The sequence below is a fragment of the Orussus abietinus genome, unplaced genomic scaffold, assembly GCF_000612105.2.
Source record: "Orussus abietinus isolate OABI.00-Male unplaced genomic scaffold, Oabi_2.0 scaffold5, whole genome shotgun sequence".
NCBI classification, from domain to species: Eukaryota; Metazoa; Arthropoda; class Insecta; order Hymenoptera; family Orussidae; genus Orussus; species Orussus abietinus.
Genome location: NW_019394929.1, coordinates 2,744,794 through 2,764,600, shown reverse-complemented (window position 1 = coordinate 2,764,600; position 19,807 = coordinate 2,744,794). Strand labels below are relative to the sequence as shown.

Sequence of the window (19,807 nt, the reverse complement as noted above, 5' to 3'; positions counted from 1 at the left end):
GTAACGCGGAAAACATTGCGGCGAGTTCCGTTCGTTACTTTGACATTTATTTCCTCTGTTAATTTATTCAGAGGCGCGTCCTGGTTCCGCTACATCGAGAGACCCGAGCATCCCGACCGTTCTCCAACGTTCGTCAGCGAGATTCCGCGAATTGCTCGCGCTCTACATTTATCGTTTCGTCAATTAAACGCCGCGTCGCAGCCCTCGAACGCGCGAGCTTCTTCGAGGAATGGAATTCCTCGCAGGGATCGGAAGCAATCTCCGGGCGCTTCGCCTCGCCCGCGAGAAAATCGCCTTCGGCCTCCACCGAAGGAAAAATCGCGGGAGGCAATCCTCCCGCCCTTAAATCCTCAAAGGTCGCGGAAATCTCGCCGCGGGAGGCATCTCCCGACAATTCCCTCTTCGCCGAAACAAATAATCGCGGCAATCTCGTTAACGTTTTCCCCGGGACGGCTGAAAAGGAAGGAACCACCCCCGCTCCGGGGCGGAGGATCCCGGTTTTAGCTCGGCTCGCGCGTGACTTGTCGCGCGATCGGGGCCGCGATCGCACGTTAGCGCGCGTGCCATTGTTCCCTTTTAAATCGAAACACTCTCCGGAGCCTCGAAGCGGCGCCGAGCGTTGCTTACCCAGGCGCTTCTCGTAAATTCGCCTCCTCCCGTCCCCGCCCCTCTTTCCGCTTCTCGGGCCGCGGGACGCACGCTCGTTAATTGCGGGCCCGTTTTGTTTACGGAATTGCATTATTGCGACAGCTGTCGGGAGCAGCCCGTGCCAAGCAAGCCCTCCTTTCCTCCTCGTCCTCCTTCCTCCATTTCGCCCCGGTCTTCGATACCCGGAAGACGCCGCGCCGCTCCCGGGAGCCTGGTGGGATCCGCCCGAAGAAACGCGAGCGATTCGCCGGGTTCTCGAAAGCTTCCTCCGGGCCTCCGTGATTAATTCTCGCGGCACCCATCGCGCGCAGGCAGACGTCCTTTATCGTAGATCCGAGCTTTGGAGGAGACCGTTCCAAACGGATCCTCGGTCCGGGGAAGGGATGCGATCGCTCGACTCGGCCGATAAATTTGACCGGGGAGCGAGCCGTTCGCGAATCGATATCGATCCGCCGCTGCACCGTAAGCGCGCGGTTGGCCCCGTGCGGTAGACCGATCATCGGCCCTGTTTGCCCCGCCCGTTGTTTCGTTTGCCCTCTTCCGGGCAGCTTTTAATTCGCCCCCGGAAACCGCCGAAACCGACCGGATCGCGCTTCCTTTCTGCCGGCGACTCGGAAAGGCACGTTTTTGAATTGCCAGGGAACGGTTTACTCTCCGGAGAAGTTGATCGCTCGTCGTTGCCTCTTTCCGCAAGCGCTCCACCGGGCGCTCTCGCGTCGAGGGTCGCTCGCTCGCCGAGTGCTCCCCGATAAGCCGCGATTTTAGCTGGCGATGGGGATCCTCGGAGGGACGGGGCAGCGCGAGGAGATACTTCCCCGAAAGGCGAGTCGCTTCCCGGATGAAAATTCTCGCGCCTGGTCGGCTCGCTTCGGTCGGGGAATCTCCGGATTCGAGTGGGTTACGCGCCCCCGGGGCTGCGATAAATCATTGCTCCGCCGATATTACGCAAGCGGTACCGTCCAGAGTTTCGCTGGGTTTGGATTTTCCCGCGTGGGCGGGCTCCCCTACGGGATCGCGTCCCCCTTGCGAAAATTGGCGCGGCCTTGTGACAACCTTTAATAAAGGGGAGCCCGAGCCCCGGAGCTTGACGAACGGTCGGCACTCGAGGACGTCGGCACTTTGTCAAACTTATTATATATCGATGCGTTACAGGGTTCCGTAACCGCGCGTACATATATACCTACTCACCACGTACGCGTATATATACCCTGGGTGGCGAGTTTCAGGTGGGTCCTCGGGGTTCCTCTAATCGCGCAACTTTTTCGTACTTTTTTCCTCGGCGACCCTTCCCGGTAATAGCGCGGCTCCCTGGCCCTCCGGAAAATAACAGTCGCCCTCTACCCCTTTGACTGCTCTTATGGCTTGATATACGGCCCGCCGCCTCCGAGGGAACGCTAAGACCTCTTCTTCCTCCCCTCGTCGTCCTCCCCGAGTGGATCCCTCTCTTTAAAGCGATCTCCCTCCGGAGTATATCTTCGTCCCGGGAGTGATTCCTCCCGAGGAGAACAATTCCCGGTCGAGCCCAAGACTCTCCGGCGACGTGTTATTCCACGCCAAGGGATCCTGGCTGTCTTTAAACGAACTTAATTAAGGCGCATGGCTGCCGGAGCACCTGAAAAATGCATCCCCGAACGGGGGAGGCCGTTTCGAAGGAAACGAATTTCGCCTCTGAAGCTCTATTCCGGAGGACGTGCCAACCCTGAATGGGGTGGAGGAGTCGCGAGAAAAGGGCAAATTGAACGCGGCAGCTTCCTTGTGCGACCTCGCGAGGAGGAGTCTTCGGGCTCGAATCAATTATACCTTTTCCGGGGGAGATTCCCGGCAATGAGGTAGATACTTCCCAAAAATCGGGCTACTTAACGAAGGAAAAAGCGTTCGAGGTTGAGCGGACTTTATTTCACTGCATTCCATCGTGCCTGTTTGAAATAGTTTCGGGTAAAATTCGCTTTATTATGATACTCGCAATTTGCTCTCAGCGCAAAGCTGGTACATATGTACTCGCGTTTGACCGGGACCCGACTCGTTAATTAACTAAAGTTTGCGAAATGTTAATTAAGTACCAAGTCCTAGGAATTTATTCGCGGAAAGCCAGCTGGCATAATTTTCTAAAATGAGGACAAAGGACTCGACGCTCAGTCAACGTTTTCGCGACTTTCGGTAGTTCATGGCTGCGATACCTGTCGCGCAAACTACCGAGTGAAAATTACAAGCATCTTTCAAGGGGAAAAAATTTAAATGGAACTATTCGAAACGGACACTAAGGTCTCTTTTAAGCGAATTTAACCGAGTCCACGGAAATTCTCTGGGGCGAGGGGAACGCAAGAACGCCTTAAAAATGCACGACGCACCGGGAGTAAACTACTATCCCGAGTCCTCGAGAAGGACCTTCTCTTCCTCCACCTAGAATGGCCGCGCTCGAGCCGAGGGGGTCTCTGAAAAAGGTATAGGGCGAAGATAGGAGGAGAAACGGGCGCGAACAAAGTGGGGGCAGCGACTGCTTCTAGCTCGCTGGTCATAAGAAAATGCAATAGTTTGGCGCAGTTTAAAAGCAGAAACTAGTAGACCGGAGTCCCGGCGCAACCCTCCGGATCCGGAGGGGCGCGAAGTCGGCAGACTCCCTCGCGTTTCGACAAAACAGCCCCAAACTCGGTCGGGAAGTCGCGACGAAATTTTCGCCCCGACGGCGCACACCCCCGAGCGCAGTCGGCGCGAGATGCTGGCCAACTTTTCGACGCTCCGAGATGCTAACCGCGAATATCTCACGGATATCTCGTGGGTATCTCCCGACGCGGATCCGAAGTACGCGCCCGGGCTCGCCAAGGGAACGAGCACATTCCGCAGTTCCCCAAACTTTATTGCTAATATCGCGAGAGAGCCGCAAGGACCGACTTGCCCCGAAAACCCGCCTCCCAGCTCGCGCTCCCGGCTCGCTATAGTTTTTCAGGGTTAAATTGAAAACCGGCTCGATCAAACGGTAATTGGCAGCGCGTCTTTGAACGCCCTCCTTGCCTCGTGAGAAAAATCTCGGCTACTCGAAGGCGGGGCTGCGTTTGGATCCACGGGGGTGGTGGAATACGACGCCGTCCCCTTCCCGCCATGCGGGACCTTAAGCAACTCGTTTACATGGATCTCGTCGAGTCGTAATCGACGCGGGAAACAAGTGTCCCGATCGTGCAGTTTTGGCCCGCTATTTGGCGTCCCCCGCCGTTCCCGGAGGCGACTCAAATATCGCGAAGGATTCCGTTCTCCATTACGTCCACCCGAGCCGAATCCCAAGCGACGGAGCGACGTTATTCCAATCGCGTTCGCGGGACATCGCGTTCTTCGCGCCACCCGCCGATGTTTATCGGGTCGCATACAAATCGGCCCAACGGAACTAGTTACCTTCCCCTTTTGTTTCCCTTACTCCGCCGCGAGAGCGCGCCGGGCACGAAATCGATCTCGCACCTGACTCCTCTTTCGGCTCTCGGCGAAGGGTCCTCGGTAACCGGCGAAGATTCCCACGACCGTCTATCGTATCGTTCCGCGACCGAAAGGGCGATACATCGCCGGCTTGATCGGGGATCGTTTCGCGGCGCGCATTCCGCGAGAAAAGCGCGTAGCGGCGACGCGCGGGAAGGACCGCCGCGTAACCGGCGTATCGCTCATAAAAAGGAGCACATTTTTCAACGACTCACGCACTACGGGCCTCATTAAACTTCATGCACAGCAAGCGGCACAGCGGCGTCATTGTGCGCGCTAAAGTGCGCCGTCCTTCTCGTCGGGGCGTCTCCCCGCCCTCACTTGTTTATTTTTTCCCTGCCTCCCCTTTGGTATTAAAGTACCGAGTTATGCGCGTCGGACCGGAGGTTTCGGTCCATATCTCGAGTAACCTCATCTTTTGCGCGGGTCTCGTCTTTCGCGGCCGGGGAAAAATAACGTTACGACTTGTCTTTCCCCGCGCGCGGCACCCGAGTGCGCCTGTAAATTCTCTATTTCGCCGGGGCGGGGTGTATCCGCGTTACGGGCACTTCTACCTCGGGAGGGCGGGGGTTTCCTGGATTTTTCATCGAGCCGGGGAGAAACTCACGAGCGGCGGCTCGACGTTTCGCGAGACTCGTAAAGGGACGCGAGCTCCTCCGGGGCTCGGCCCGGCCGGAACTTTCCGTCGAGGTGCGCGTTATTGCCGCCGGCCGACTCCTCGGCCGGGGTGGAGGCGAGGACCTCGGTCTTCGAGAATTCCTTCGGTTTCGGTTGTCCTCGAGCGCCCCCGATTACCTTCCGTTCCGAGGGCGTCGTCGCAGCCCGGGACGTTCGGGTTATAGGCGCCCTCGTGCCTTCCGCTACGGGGAGGTTTCCTGGATTTTTCGCTGGAGCGAGGAAATCTCCGGAGGAAAGTCCTCGGAAGCGGAAACTCGGCGTTTCGCGAGACTCGTAAAGGGTTGCACATTTCTCGTAGACTTGGACCGTAAGGAAGTTTCTGTCAAAGTACACGGCTTTGGGTCTTATTACTGTGGGAGGTGGTTCCGCCGACCGTCTTGGGAAATGGAACGCTTTCGGCGAAATTCGAAGCGCGCAACTCGAACGTCCGATTCGATCCTTGACTCTCTTTCACCACCGGATATATTCCCGAAAACGTATAATCGCGCCAGAGACCGAGATCGTTATCGCGGCCAGAAATATCTCTCGGATTTGCGGCCTGATTTCGCCAGTCGCGCCGGTCCTTTTTTCGGAAAAACCAATACGCGCTCCGAAATTGGGTTTTCGAGACCCTACGACTCGGTCGGAATTTTCCGTCGCGGGGAAACGTTTCTCGCGCCGCCGCTCCCAGATTTCCGTGCCAGGGTTAACATTTTGCGGGTTGTAGAGGAAGGGTGTAACGTAAACTCCTCGTACGAGCAACAGCTGTCGCCGTCGAAGCCGATAGACGTTCGACCCTCCGAGCACGCATCGTCGGCATCGATCTTTCGGCCTTCTATACTTAGAGCCGCTCTTCGACGTCCCGGTTAACGCGACTCCCTCACGTATTTTGTGTACTCCGAAAGCGAGGCACGTTAACCCTAAACTTTTCGACGCATCGGGCGTTTCAATCATGTAACAGTTGCCGATAGTGGGGTCTAAAAAAGAGGGAGCAAGAACTCGCCATCCGCGCATCTTCCGTGAATCGGTAGCGCGGTTACGAGTCCGGAAAAATGCCGCGTCTATAATTTGTCGCAACCGGGGCATCTAATTTTAATCGCATAACGTGGTTTAAATTATACACCGGCGATCCTCTTATGAAAGGTACAAGTGAGATTCTTGCTTACAGAGAGAATTAGGTCCATTAATAATTCAGGAGGCTGTCCCAAAACTTTGGGATCCGGACTCACAAATTGTACGACAGTTGTTGGGGCGTAAGGTCTTTATCGCGGAACGAACCGTGCAATTCGCCCTGTATAGAAATAAGCTGCTCTTTGTCCTTGCCGGTACGGTTCACGCGTGATTATTCCGTTTCGCGCTTCCACGTCGGCAGGAGAGCCATTGAGACCTCTACATTAGAGCTTCCTTCGGCTCGTGTCGATCTCTCTCTCTCTCTCCCTCTCTCACTCCTCCCTTTTTATAAATCCATTCATGGTGCACAGACGTTCCGGTATTCATTATTCCGCAATTGAATCGCGAAACAAGGGAGGCGTTTCATTCGACGCAAGGAGACTTATTAGCGCTACCATCTCCGGGATTAGCCATTTGTGATTCACTAATTAAGGCGAATATTTTACGGCCCATATTCGCGACATTCACCGCGACCGCGATGTACGCGGGAGCCATTTGCCCGGCACTTGGAGTTTCTTCGACTGGAATCGCTTTTACCATACAACCGAGTTAACTGCAACCGTTCAACTGGCGCTTCAGCCTCGACTTTCAGCGCGTAGCTCCATTAACGAGATCTCAGATCCTAGTTTTACTCCCGAGCCGCGCTCGGTGCATCCAGAAGGCCTCGAGTATGGTGCAATTTTTTTTCTCCCTTTCTTTCTAACTTCGTAACTCCGACCTCCGGAGACCTGCACTCGGCATTAAACCTTTGCGTTCCACGTTCGTTAGAAGAAGATACGCGATGCGAGGTGTAACTTGTGGCAAGCGCAGAAAAAAAGGACGTAATAAAAAACGACCATTTTGATATAATTGCGTTCTTAGCGGGCAAACTCGCGGAATACACTTTAAACGCGAAGGTCGAAACCGCGAAAGGTATGGCAATTTGGAAGGTAATCGGCCCGCCGTGCAATTTTGCGTGCAGCACTCGTGCTCGTGCACGCGGAGGGTTTTCTAACGAGCCTCCCCATCCGTCGGGGTCTCTTCCCCCGACTCGCCCAGTCGCGACTGCGGAATGAAGAAAAAAAGAGGCGAAGGCAGCGTCCAGTTCCCCGGTCATCCCGGCCCCAGTGGCACTCCGAGTCGACCCAACCTGCACTTTTCTCGGTCGCAGTCGGTTCCCCGAAACGACCTCCGCCAGCCGCAATCGTTGAACTCTCGGCCGAGCATCGACTTACAATGCATAGAGGTCTATTAGGTTCGAAATCTCGAAAGGTCGTTTCCTGGGCGCGATCGCGGGGCACAACGTTCGCGTTTATTCCTCCTCGGGTCTTCGGCCGGACTTTTATTTCCCCGGGTTGCATCTGCATTCGGCCCGTTTGCCTTCTCGGTACCATTTGCACACATCCTTCGAGTCCGCGCGGTGCCCAGCCGCCGAGTAATTAGATGGGTACTTGCCACATAAGGGATCAAAGTGTTCCGCGACGTTGATAAATTAATAAACGGTACGTTCCCTCTCGGTCACTCTCGGTCCGCGTGCCGCCCACTTCCGCCCGCCGCCACCCATTGCCGACCACCCGCTCGGTGCCGCGCTCCACGCCCTCTACGCGCCGCAGGGCCGGTGTTATTTTTGTTTCCATCGACTGATGGAGTTACGAATTGCCTGCTTTTACGCAACGCGATGTATCGCGGATTTTCGACATCCAGCCTCGTTACGCTTCATTTTCATTTGTCGGTGACGGCGGCCCGCTCCGTTCCACTCTCTCCCCCTCGGTATTTTTCATTTTCCACCCTGTCGCAAAACTCGCCGGCCGATTCTCGATCTCCACGCTCGTCACGCGCTTTTAGCGAGCCTCCATTAGCGGAGGGAGCGCTCCGTTACCCCCTCGCCCCTCTGACCCGGGCTTCGTCTCGATCGAGCCCCTTTACAACTTAGGCCGTCTATTAGATTCGAATCTGGCGTTATCTTGGCATTTGGTTCCTCGAGGCCTTTGAGCCGGGGACGAATCCGCGGTCCCCGTATTTGGAACTTGGCCGGCCCGGGGACCGAGGACCTGGGTCGGGCATCCGGTAAAAATGTCGTCGAAGAACGGCTCGCCAAGTGCGCGCGGTCGCGTAATCCCATCAGAGACTCATCAGCGCTCGCGTTCCGGTGCAGCTCCTCGGGGTCGGGGGAATCGCAAACGTACACCGGGATAATTAGCGTCGCAACGAGCTGCCGTTTGAAGTTCGTTATTCTTGCAAATGTCCCAACCCCTCCCTGTCCCTAAGGTACGCGTATATCCAGCCCCGAAGCTCGTTCCCTTATTCGCACCGTAGCCCATCAGCTTCGGCCGCGGCTTTATTAGATTCCCCTGTTCGTCTCCGTTGCGAAGCCTCGTGCCCACAGTTTGGAGAACTCTAGGGCCTCGAGAGACTCCCATTGATCGTTATCCCCTTAATTTTGAGACGAATTATCATTTATGATAATTTCTTTCCAACGGGTCGGCCGTCCACCGCTGGCCCCCCTTCGACCCCCGAGCCCGTGCGCTCCCGAAATCAGAGAACTTTTCGCAATAATTCAAGTCTCTCTCTCTCGCGAATTCTCGGTCCACGGGAATACTTTTTCGAGAAGCAAGCTATTCGCCTTCGATGTTAAATCTGTTTGTTACCGAGCTCTCCAGATCGAGGAGTTCCGACCTCTTTTCCCACTCGATATCTTTACTTCGCAACTAGCGACGACAATAAGCAGCAATAAAGAACCCGCGCGGCACCGTCCTATAATGTCTCGAAAATGGATGACCGGACTCCTGCCGAAGCTATATCGCGTGCTCGCGATCCCGCATCTATAATATCGACTCGTGCTTCCGCTCTTAAAGTAAGAAGCTTTCCAATCAAACTTGCGCACGCGATGTGCCCCGGTTGGGCCTGAATTTGATCGACCGACTTATCGTGCCTAAGTAGAAAGAGGTAGAATAATCGATAACCGCTGACGAGACATACGTACTTTACCGCCGATTATCCGTCCGTAAGTATCGTAACGCGGATACTCTCGTCCGCGTTGCAATCGCGAATGCAGACGTCGTCGCGTTTCTCGACGATGGCGTCGGCTTAACCACCGTGTATAACGCAATAATTCGCCCTCGACCGATCAGCTCCTTTCCAGCTCGACCTCCACCCTCCGGCTTCGTCGTATCCGAAATCGGGCAAGTTTTCGCAATAATTCAAGGCACTCCTTTGTGAGTCTGCCGCCCAAGAGGGCACTTCCCCCGAGGGGGCGGCTATGCGCCTTCGATGCTAAATCTGTTTGTTACCGAACATGATTCACTGCGAGCTCTCGACCTCGTGGAGTTTCGAGCCGGTTCCGCTCCGAGCCCCTTTGTCCCGCGAGTGGCACCGACAATAAGCAGCGATAGATTTAATGCGGCACTTCGCGAATCCTCCAAGCGAGGGAAAACGTCCCGCCTTTTCCGCGGCCGCGAACACTTTCGCGACCGAGACGGGCGAACGCTTTTCCGATGATAAATTCGCATCGAGCGAGGAAAGACTGTCCCGAGTTTTTTTTACCGCCACTCCGTCCCGTTCTTTCCTCTTTCCTTCATTTTTTCTTTCGATACTACTGTTGAACCGCCCGAAACGCGCCTCGCGGTAATTTCGACCAGCTCGCGGCAACAAGGTTATCGATCGTTGGACTTTAATTGTACGCGGAACATCAAGTCGCGGGGCACATTGCGGATTATTTGTTCGATTTATTAGGTTCAACGGTTCGTCACGGTTATTCGATGAAAAGCGCGCGAGGACGAGCGATAAATAATGAGAGCCGGCGAGGGGGACGGTCGAAGTAACCCCGGTGTAAAAATCCCAACGTCAGGGCCGCATTGCGGCGCAATCGCGGCGTTTAATCCGCAAAATTCAATTCAGAGGCCGGAGCTCCGTTCGCAACGACTCGGTGACAGGGCATTTCATATTTACGAATCGAGAATCTGGAAACGCTAGTTATCAGTATTTCGTGCGTGGGTAAAAGGTGTCGTGCCGTTGGCACTCGGCGGTTTCGACGTGGTCGTAAAAAATGCACGTCGGCGTTTCGCGGTTATCGCGGTGATCGGTCGAAACGCGATTTTCCGTCCCGTCCGGCCATTCCGCGGTCGTTCAAATAATATTTAATCAGGTGAATATTTCCCAACGACAGCCTGCCGCCTTCCCACCGTGCGGCCCGCGTGCTCTAATCCGAGCTCCGGGCGACACGCCATTTCCCGCTCCTTCATCCGATATTAGCAAAACGACTACATCCACTCGCTCAAAAAGTCTCCGCGAGATTATCTGCCGGCGAATCGCGACCATTCGTTACGGGAAATAATCGAGATTCTGACGCGTTCTTCCCTCGAGCCCGTCCAACGTTTAACGAGTCACGAAAATGGTCCGCTCTTCGATTCACAGGGCACGAAGATGGAACCCGAAGGGGTCCCGGCGTCGATCTCGTTCTCCTGGTCGAAACACCGGGAGGCGTCGTCGTTAAAAGTTAATTGCAAATCTAAAATTACGGGAGGAAGAGGAGGCCCGTAGATCGACGGGCGAAGGCGCCTTCCCGGAAAACGGAGAGGAAAAAAGTCTCTCGGTCTCGTCCGACGGCGAGTAATGCGAAGATATTAAAAGAGAAATAATTGCCTTTCCGCCCTGAAAAGGGAGCGGTAATCAGTTTTAATTATCCCGGGAGATTCCTTCAGCCTTCGGCCAAACGGGGACGCGAGACGAGCGTCCTTGCTCGCCGAGGAAGACCGGATGCCTTGTCGCTCGATATCGGGCCGCCGAGGAGGAAAAAGAGTGGCGTCCGAAAGTTCTTGCGGTGTTAGGAGGCTCGAAATGGCGCGGCTTCTTGCCGGTCCGTTGAAAGGGAAAACACCGGAACGGTACAACGAGTCCGAGTAATTAGCCTTCTTTTCCTCGCAATTAGGGGAAAGAAGGCGCGATGAATTCGACATTAGCGAGGAAAACGCGGAGGGGTCGGACGATTGCCTATGCGATTGCCTATGAGGCGAGAGAGTCGACCGACCGTCCTCGAGAATTACCGGAAGGGAAGCGAACCGGTCCTCAAAGGTGGTCCCAGGAGCCGAAGTGTGTCGTCCGTTTAAATTTTTCACGATCCCTTTCAATCTCAAAGTTGAAGAGAGGGAAACGCTCCGGACCGCGAGCGTTTTCTCGTACCGCGGCGCGGATGTCGGTATCTTTCCCCTTTATGGCCGTACTTGAAACGGTTTCGAAAAGTCATTTCCTATTTGCTGACGGTTTCTCATCAGAGTCCGAAAATGTCGCAGATGGGTTTATGCGATTTTGAGCCGGCGGAACTTTTGATAAAAATATGTCCCGAACTGGGGCACCGTAAATCCACCCTCGAGGGCCCGCAAGGATCGAAGTCACCCATCCCGCTCGAAGCTCGGATAAATTGAGGTAAAAACGCGAGGACCGGTTCCCCTGCCGAATTGGTCGAAACCGGGGTGCGATTTTTTCGAATTTTCGTATGCACTTTCATTAGCTCATTTTTCGCGCGGTGGGTATCACGCCCTCTGTAATTACCGAGCGCGAATTACGGGACAGCCTGTATAATCTTCGGGATTACGGTTTAACCGTAAGCTTGGTTAAACTCGCTAATTTTGCCCCCGCGATTGAACAGCGCCGATCGTGGACGCGATTTCACGTACCGCCGCGCAAATGTCTCTATTTGCCTCTGCATGCCGTCATAACCATTAACCCAGTAACGTCGGAATTTTTCGATGAAATTCCACGACCTTTCGATTCGGGTCTCGTCCCGACGATACCTCGATCGTGTTCTTCAATGCGACTCCCCGTTCAATTAGTTATCACGGTTAATTTAGCAAACACGTAATACAACGAATCGGCTTATAATTATTGCCCCTCGCGGGTTACGAGCACGGGCAATTACCAAGTCGCGCTCAATTTCGGCATTGATTTGAAGGTAACGGGAACGTTACGATCCAAATATTCAATTAATATCGTCACAAATTGCAATTTACGCGTGACCCTTTGTTTCGCGTGTAGTCCCGCGATGGATGTCACCGAAACATGTCAATCGTTCGCAACCCGCGCGTCGAATTATTTTCCGATAATCGCGCTGATTATCGAGTCAGCGAAAAGGAACCGGCGAAAAACGAGGTCCCTCCCGTCGAGTCGCCTCGGCTCCGGCCACTTCCGGTCACTTCCGGCGCTCGATTCCGGATTCTCGGGGTCGGATTCTCGCGGCGCTGTGTCGCGAATGAAACGAACGCGCCCTGGGGAAAAAGGAAGCTTATTTGACGTCCCGTGTCAGGGATTATTTGAATAGGAATTCCAATTGGAGGCAAGAGCCGCCAGGGCTTAATAGGCCGTGTCAACGCGAAAACGTCGATAATCCGAGGTCGAGAGCGCGGCGGGCGGAGTAGCGCTCGCTCGGCCGCCCGGGAGGCGGAATAGCGCGAGGGATAGGGCGGGATAGGGCGGAATAGGGCGGCCGCGTCATTTGCTGAAATTGCAATTCCTTGCTGACTCGCGTGCAGCCCGTTCCGTTAAAGCGGACTAATGATGCGCCCCGGACTTAACGCTCCGTTTCTGTTCTCGTTTCCTCCAAGGTGCAAGGTGCTTGCGGGACGTCAGGTTGGAAGTGGTTCCGGAGGCGGTGCAACGCGGTCACGAGGCGATCCTGAGGTGCCACTACGACCTGGAGGACGCCCCGCTCTACTCCCTCAAGTGGTACCGCGGGACGCACGAGTTCTACCGATTCTCGCCCAGCGAGACTCCGGCCACCAAGATCTTCAACATCACCGGAATAGACGTCGACGTGAGTACCGGGTCGTCCAAACCGCCCTCGGCCCCTCGGCCGCAGCCCTTCTAGGCCTCCGCCCGGCGGAAACGCGAGCGGTGCGCCCCCGGAGGGTTCAAAGGTAGAGTCACTCGGTCACCGCGGCTCCGCGTCCGCCGTTCGTCCATTCGATCGCGCGGGCGGAACGGACTCGGACGCTAACGCCCGCAATTTGTGGAGTACTCGCGGTCGCGTTAAACAATTTCGCCCAAAAACATCGCAACGCGTAGGCGGGCGCGATTCGACTGCGCTCCTTGATGCGCGTCCGCGTGCCTACGTTTTAATCGTCGCCATCATTAGAGAGCCGTCACGGTCACCGCCGGGATTGCGCGTCGAAAACCACCGAGGCATCGATTAACCCTTTCCGACCCTGTCCGCGAAAACGTCCTCCAATAATGACCTTAAAAACGTCAACGATAAATCATCGCAACGAAATCCTCCCTCGGGCGAACCGCCGTACCGAGGAACGACGCGTCTCGCCTCGCGACCCGTCGAAATTAAAATCGCAAAAATAATGCCATTCAAAAAATCCTCGTTTTTCGCGTCCCGCGAGACCGCCAACCTATGCGAGGGTCCTCGTTCGCCCCGCAAAAGCGGTCCGTTCCACTGACCGCGACAACGGAAGCATCACGGACCCGCGACGAACCGCGCGGCCGAAACGCAAACCGCCTCCCCCAAAAAAACAGCGACGCGCAATCATGGCCGAATCCTCCCTCTGGTCGTCGACGGGTGGGCGTTTCGCCCGCACCCCTATGCCGGTTGCATTATTTACACATTTTTCCGCCGCGAGAACCCGCGCGTCCCCGGCGGGATCGATCCGTCGATCGAGGAAGAGCTGCTCCTCCGGGGTGTCGCTCGCGCCGATAACGGCGAGAAGGGGCGGAATCGCTCATCGGGCCGGAAGGGGTGAATGTGCATAGATTTCGCCTCGTTTCGGGCGACCCGCGTCAGTCGATTCGTCGGTCGGAGTTGCACGAGCTAAGCGGGGCGCCTCGAGGAGAATCGCGTCGCGCTTTTATCGCGCTTTTATCCCCGCTCGAGCGATCCCGCCGTTTGCGTTACACTCGTGTCGGGCCGCACTCGCGGTCGGCGGTCAAACGTCAAAACGTACTCGCGACGCCTCTTTCGAGGCCGATCGCGGTTTACGCGGTGCTCGATGCTCGCTCTTGGAATCGCTCGCCGCCCCCGTCATCGTAAAACGCGCACGTTTCGGGGTTATTTTTAACGCCTCGTGATTTCGATCGACGCGTCGTCGAAAGCGGACGAGAATCAACGGGGAGACCGTCACCCTTGACCTCGCGCAACGGCTCGATCGACGTCCGTCAAAGCGCGTCCTGCCCGTCGATCGCCGAACGTCCCGCTAAATGTCCTCGACTCGGGGTAACGCGCTTGTATATCATTCGAAGCGATTTCACGCAAAGCTTGCGTTGCCCGCGTGTCCGGCCACCCTCGCGCGCGGGTACGGACCTCGTCCCCGCACGCCTGCGTCGGCCTTTTCGCCCCTCTGTCGCTTCGAGGTCGAGCAAACGATGCGCAAACACCAAGTTAGCGCGGCTCTTATCGTCCCTCGCCCACGCCACCGTTCCGCGCCGATAAGTCCAGACCCCGCGCGTCGTGCTTTCGCCACTTCCAGGTGACCGATTTTCGAGTCCGAATTCTTGCGCCCTCGTTCCTTCCCTTTCCTCTCGCGAAGCCAACAGCTGCCGACCGGGCCGAGTATTCGCCGTTGCGGGACTTCGCGCCTCGAATTGCGGACTCGCCACGTTGTCCTCCGTCTCGAATCGCCCTTCGTATCGTTATACGGTTAAATGGAGCCGCCGAACGCGACACCGGCAGACGCCACATGCCGCCGATCCGGACGCGGGTAATCGCAAAAATCTACCCCTCGTAACGAATTAACCGAGCCGGGCGGAAAGGGTTCCTTCGAGGGCCCTCTTGCCGAATCGAGGCTCTCCACAGGTGAAACGGGCTCGACGCGACAAGGACGGTGGAACGGGCAAAGTTCCGAGCGGGTCGGCGTCGCGTCGAAACTACCCCAATTATGCGCGTCCCTTCCAGTTTGTTTCAACTAAACCCGGAGAGTGCGTCAATGCACTCGGTCGGTCGAAGGCGATCGTTTTCCCCAGGGGCGCGTCGTCGCGATTCGGCTCGCGCGCGTTTTCCGCCGCGGACAGGACCGTTGTCCCGCAACGAAGGCGGCGAGGAATAATTCGGCCTCTTCGCACCCCTCGTTAATCCCGCCGAGAACCACTCGCGAGCCATTCGCCGGTTTTTGCGAATCACGGGGTCGCGACTAACGATGCCGCTCTCGAGTCGTTATCGTAACGCGTCCCGCGTCGCCCTCGGAATACGACCGGGTTCTCATCCCCGGCGACCCTTCGACCCCGCCGAGAAGCGACCGCCTCCTCTTTCTCCGAAGGAGCACCCTCCCGCGAGACGCCGCAAAGTTTCCGCCGCGACGCCGGGGCGGGGGAAGCCATTTTCAAAATGGCGTTAAATTGAAAGACCGGGTATTAACGGGAACCACCGCGAAGGAGTTTAACCTCTTTGTGCTCGGTCTTTTGTGCAACGAACCGCGGACGATGGCGCGGCGAGATTCGACGACGGGATCTCGCGAATACGAGGTCATCGCGTAGCCGTTACCCGAGGTTTTCGGTCCTCCTAAATCTCCCCTTTTAACCCTTCGGGAAATAACGAATTACACCTCCCTTCGGTCGACCTTCGTCGACGCGTATCTCGCACGAGGCGGGGAAGTAGTCGGGTCTTGCCCGGCAGATAAGGACACGTGTAAAGTTATTCGTTAGAAACAACCTCCGAGGGTGGCCCCTCGGGGGTGATATTACAAAGATCGCGGCCACGCGGAGGTGGTTTCTTAATAACAAAAGGAAACGCGGTCGTCCGCTTCCCTTCCGGAAGACGGTCCCCGGGGACGCCGTAGTCATCCGGCGCTCCCTAAATTTTTCAACCGAGATATCTCAGGGAAGAAATTCGCTCCCTCTTCTCGGAAAAACGGGGAGGGACGTAAAGCCGCGTCGCTCAAAATAAATCAGCCATTTGTGCCCGGGTGGACTTTATCGGGGGCGCCGAAATTCCCATCCTCCGGCGTTAATTAAAAGGAAAAACGCGCGGGGGTCGCGCCAGGGCGAACCTCGAAAAAGGGTCCTCCATTTTAACGCAAATTCGAGGGTGCCCGCCGGCTTCGCGCCCGATCGCCGATTCCAAATGCAATGGCTGGGATTAAATTCCTTCGCGTCGAACATTGCGGGAAAAGTCAGAGCGCTCGGGGGCGGAGAGAAAAAAAATGGAAAAACGTTTCGTCGACAAATTTGTTCAAACGAAACAAACGGTCCCGAGCGAGACCGAGGTCGGTGCAAGGCGGAACGCGGTTTCCCGTTCCTCGCGCCTAATCGGTCGCCCTTTCCAGTTCAATTTATATCTCGAAAGCCCCCGTCGCCGATTTCCCGCTCCTCGCCCCGGCCACTCAAGCGGTCCGCTTACCTTTTTACAGCTGACGAACTCGAACGACAGCCAGGTGATGATCCGCAACGTCGACTTCGGGCTCTCCGGCAGCTTCAGCTGCGAGGTCACCGCCGACGCCCCGAAGTTCTCCACGGCCTTCGTCTCCAAGACGCTCACCGTAGTGGGTAAGTCGACGTCTCGCTCCTCGGTGTTCCTCGACCCTCGATCCTCCCTCGACTTTGAAAATTCCGTCCGTCGAAGGGTGGAATTTTTTTAAACGCTGGAAATACTCTTTTCGGCTCGAAACGTTTCGAGCAGGGGGGGTCGTAAAAAGCTACTTTGGAACTCGTCCGAGTCCACGCGGATCGCGGAAACGAATCCCCCACTCGGACAGCCTTAAGAGGGCCGCGACTTCGTACCTTCGATTCCCCGGGACTCGGTGGAAAACTTTCCTCGTTACCGGGCGTTATTAAGCTCGTCCTGTTCGGCGGGGAGGTAAATCCGCGAGTAACGCTCCGGGTTTTCGCGCTGCTGCTCGGCACTTTGGACGCCGAGACAAGAACGCACTTTGTCGCGGTCCGGGTCTTTGCTCGACACCGCGAGCCGCGCCCCTTGCGGACTTACGAGAGACTTAGCGCACCGTAACCGAATACTTAACGCCTTTGCCTGGATTTTCCATCGCCGAAGCGTCTTATTTCGCCTACTCCGCGACGAGGACGAATCGCCGATGATTCCGTTTTCACCTATCCCCGGCCGGAGTTCGCAACGGTATCGCAGCAGCACGTCATCGATCACCGGGAAAAATGTCCTCGCAAAGGAGATTCGAAAACACTCGGGCGCCTCGGATCGCTTTTTCCATCGCGATTATTTGCCGAGAGACGGAAAAATGACTCCCCGACAAACCGGACCGCGACCCACCGGAATTTATCTCCCCACTCGGTCCATTCGGCCCCGAAGGCGCGTTCCCACGGAGCATCTGCTGGGATCGCAAGAATAGCGAACCTTCCCCCGGAAGCTCCGAGACGATACGTTACCTTTTAAATCCTCGAGCCCGGGGAAGGGAAGTCCCTCGTATTTCGCGACTAAATATGCATTTACACGAGCACCCTCGAGCACCGCCCTTGTTTTCCCGGATAAACTTCGACGCGCGGTTCCTCCGCTCGTATTTCCCGAAAACCCAAGTGCCTTCCGAAAAGGGGAGCCCGGAAAATCAGAGGGTCCTTCCGAGGGCCTCGGCGGGTTGAAGATTCTCCGGACCGTCGGAACGTCCGTTTATGGGATGCGTCTGTCCCGGCGGATGCGCGCGTTCGGTCGGGCTACAAACGACGTCGGCAAGTGCGCCGGGAAGTGCACCGTGAAAAACTCAAGGAGAATCTCCTACGTTTCATCGACTTTCCCGGGGTGGAAACACTGGGTAGGTTGCGCCGTACGTGCCGTTTCCGCCTCGTTTTACGGCCACGACGTCGTCTCTCTTGTTTTTATCATTATCGGCGCCTCTCGCCCTGGGCCGATGCCGCTCGTATGATTTTCATTCCCCGCGATAACGGATCGTCGAGATAAGCGTCCAGACGCTGGGCACGCAATTTGCGGGAGTCACCCACCCTCCGACGTCCCCTTGGCATTCCCAAATTGCATTGACTCCCCTGCTTGAATCGGACGCGATACGCCCTGGGAAGGGTGCGAAGAGTTCCCGGTTCCCTCGGCTCGTAACGCCGTTCCGTGACGATTCGGTAGGAAAATATGACTCCGGGTTCGGCGGATCGAGAAGGAGGCGGAAAGTCTGCGAAACGGCCGCCGGGGAACTAAACGTGATTTCGCTGTCCTCCGGTAAATCCGAGTTACATTTTATCGGGCGAGCGTAACTCATCGCTTTGCCATCGAGCGCTATTACGAAGCTATAATTCAAAGGCAGAGCGGCGCGTTTTCGGACCCTCCGGGTCGCAGGTGGAGATTAGGTGGCGAAAATAACGCCCTCGAGGCCCTTCGGACCACGTGCGCCTCGCTCGGGGCTTAATAAAACTTGCAAAGTCCGTTTTCCCGTAAAGTTCCTCTTGCGGCCAGCGGCTACGGAGAGGGGAATTAAATTCTTCCGTTCGGGAATAAGAGTGGCCGACGACCGAAGACGTCGAAGCAGCGACGAGGCTTCCCGGAGCGGTCAACCTGGACGAGGGTGCTGCGCTCGTCCCGCCACGTACCTCGATTCGCTCAGTCGCCCTATCGTTTCGCGAATCAGCTGGTTTATTCGGCGGCGCCCCGGCGGCCCTGCGAGTCGTGGGTTTCGGAACTCGATCTGGGCGTTTCCATCCTGAATTTCACCTGGAAACTAGGCGAAACCGTACAGGTGCCGCTCGTTCCGCAACCCCTCGGCTTCGGCCGCGCCTACGCGCGCGTACGTGCGCGAATTTACGTAGGAAACGGCGGAATACGACACCCACCCCCTGCCCACCGCCGGGTTACCACAGGAAAATTGGATAAGTTTCGCGGAGGGAAAACCCGTGATTATGACGCCCCCAAACGACCCCTCGACTTCCCGCGTCCCGGTACAATTTTTCCTCTTTCTCTCCCCGAGCTTTCTTTCCTTTTTTTAATCATACGTGCCGAACGTCCCGTCGACGGTGAGCCACTCGACGAGGGAAGGTAACGTCGACGTCCGAATTCGATGGAAGCGGCCGTTTTACGTCGGCCTTTTTTTTTCCCTTCCGTTATCCCGGCCACGAGGAACTCCGGGAACTTTTTCGTCCGTCTTGCCCAAATCCCCCGCATAAGTAATTCCAACAACGTTTCAGCTCTCCCGGAGGGCAGGCCCGTCATCGTATCGGAGCGCGAGCGCTACGACCCCGGAGACGTGCTGAGGGCGAACTGCAGCTCGCCGCCCTCGAGGCCATCCACGAGGCTCTCCTTCACGCTGAACAACGTCCCGGTGAGTCATCTTCCGAGTGCGAATGCGTTTTTAATTACCGGCCTCCGCGTGCTTCGGCGGTAGGCCGCCGTTAACGATCGGTCAACTCGTCCGAATCCGGCAATTTCGAATCGTCGGCGAAATCCCTCTGCGAAAGTAATACGCACAGAGGGATTGTATCGAGCTCGGGGAGAGATTGGCTCGCCTTTTCCGCCGACCAATTTCCAAATTACATTGCTCAAAATGAAATGAATCACGGCCAACCTATTTTCGGAGGACTCGTCCATTACCCCGTTACTGCAAATGATTCGAAATCTGCAAAGTTAATCGAATCGGGCATCCGCCCCGCGTTTCGAATAACGAACAGCCCGCTTGCGCTAATCGAAAAGGCGAAAGTCCTCAAATCGAGTTAGCGCGGCGCAAGAGCGCGCGTCACTCGCGAACCCGCGAGGGCCCTCGTAAATCGGGGCCCGAAGGTCTCTCGATGCGAATTGGGAAAACAAAGAAACTTCGGAAAAATGATCCGTCCATCGTTGCCCGGGTAAAGGCGCGGAAATTGAAAAAGCACCCACTTTTGCGAGGCACCTTGCCTCGGCCGGGGGCGATCTCGGCGTTCTCGGGGCAATGCGAAATTAGAGCCTCGGCCTACGCAGGAACGAATGGCCGGGGCCGAGAGACGATGAGCGGCAGATAGCTCTTCCGGGCCT

At 56.3% G+C, this 19,807-nt stretch overlaps 1 protein-coding gene across 2 annotated transcripts in view; it reads left to right on the top strand.

The window, feature by feature from the left end:
* The window catches only part of LOC105701344, a 78,808-nt gene that overhangs the window by 27,802 nt on the left and 31,199 nt on the right, over positions 1–19,807 (top strand). For both annotated transcript variants that reach the window (XM_012428019.2, XM_012428018.2), the window contains exons 2-4: positions 12,513–12,721; positions 16,251–16,386; positions 18,988–19,121. In XM_012428019.2, coding sequence (XP_012283442.1) covers positions 12,513–12,721; positions 16,251–16,386; positions 18,988–19,121 — 479 coding nt within the window. The remainder of the gene's footprint in view (positions 1–12,512; positions 12,722–16,250; positions 16,387–18,987; positions 19,122–19,807) is intronic.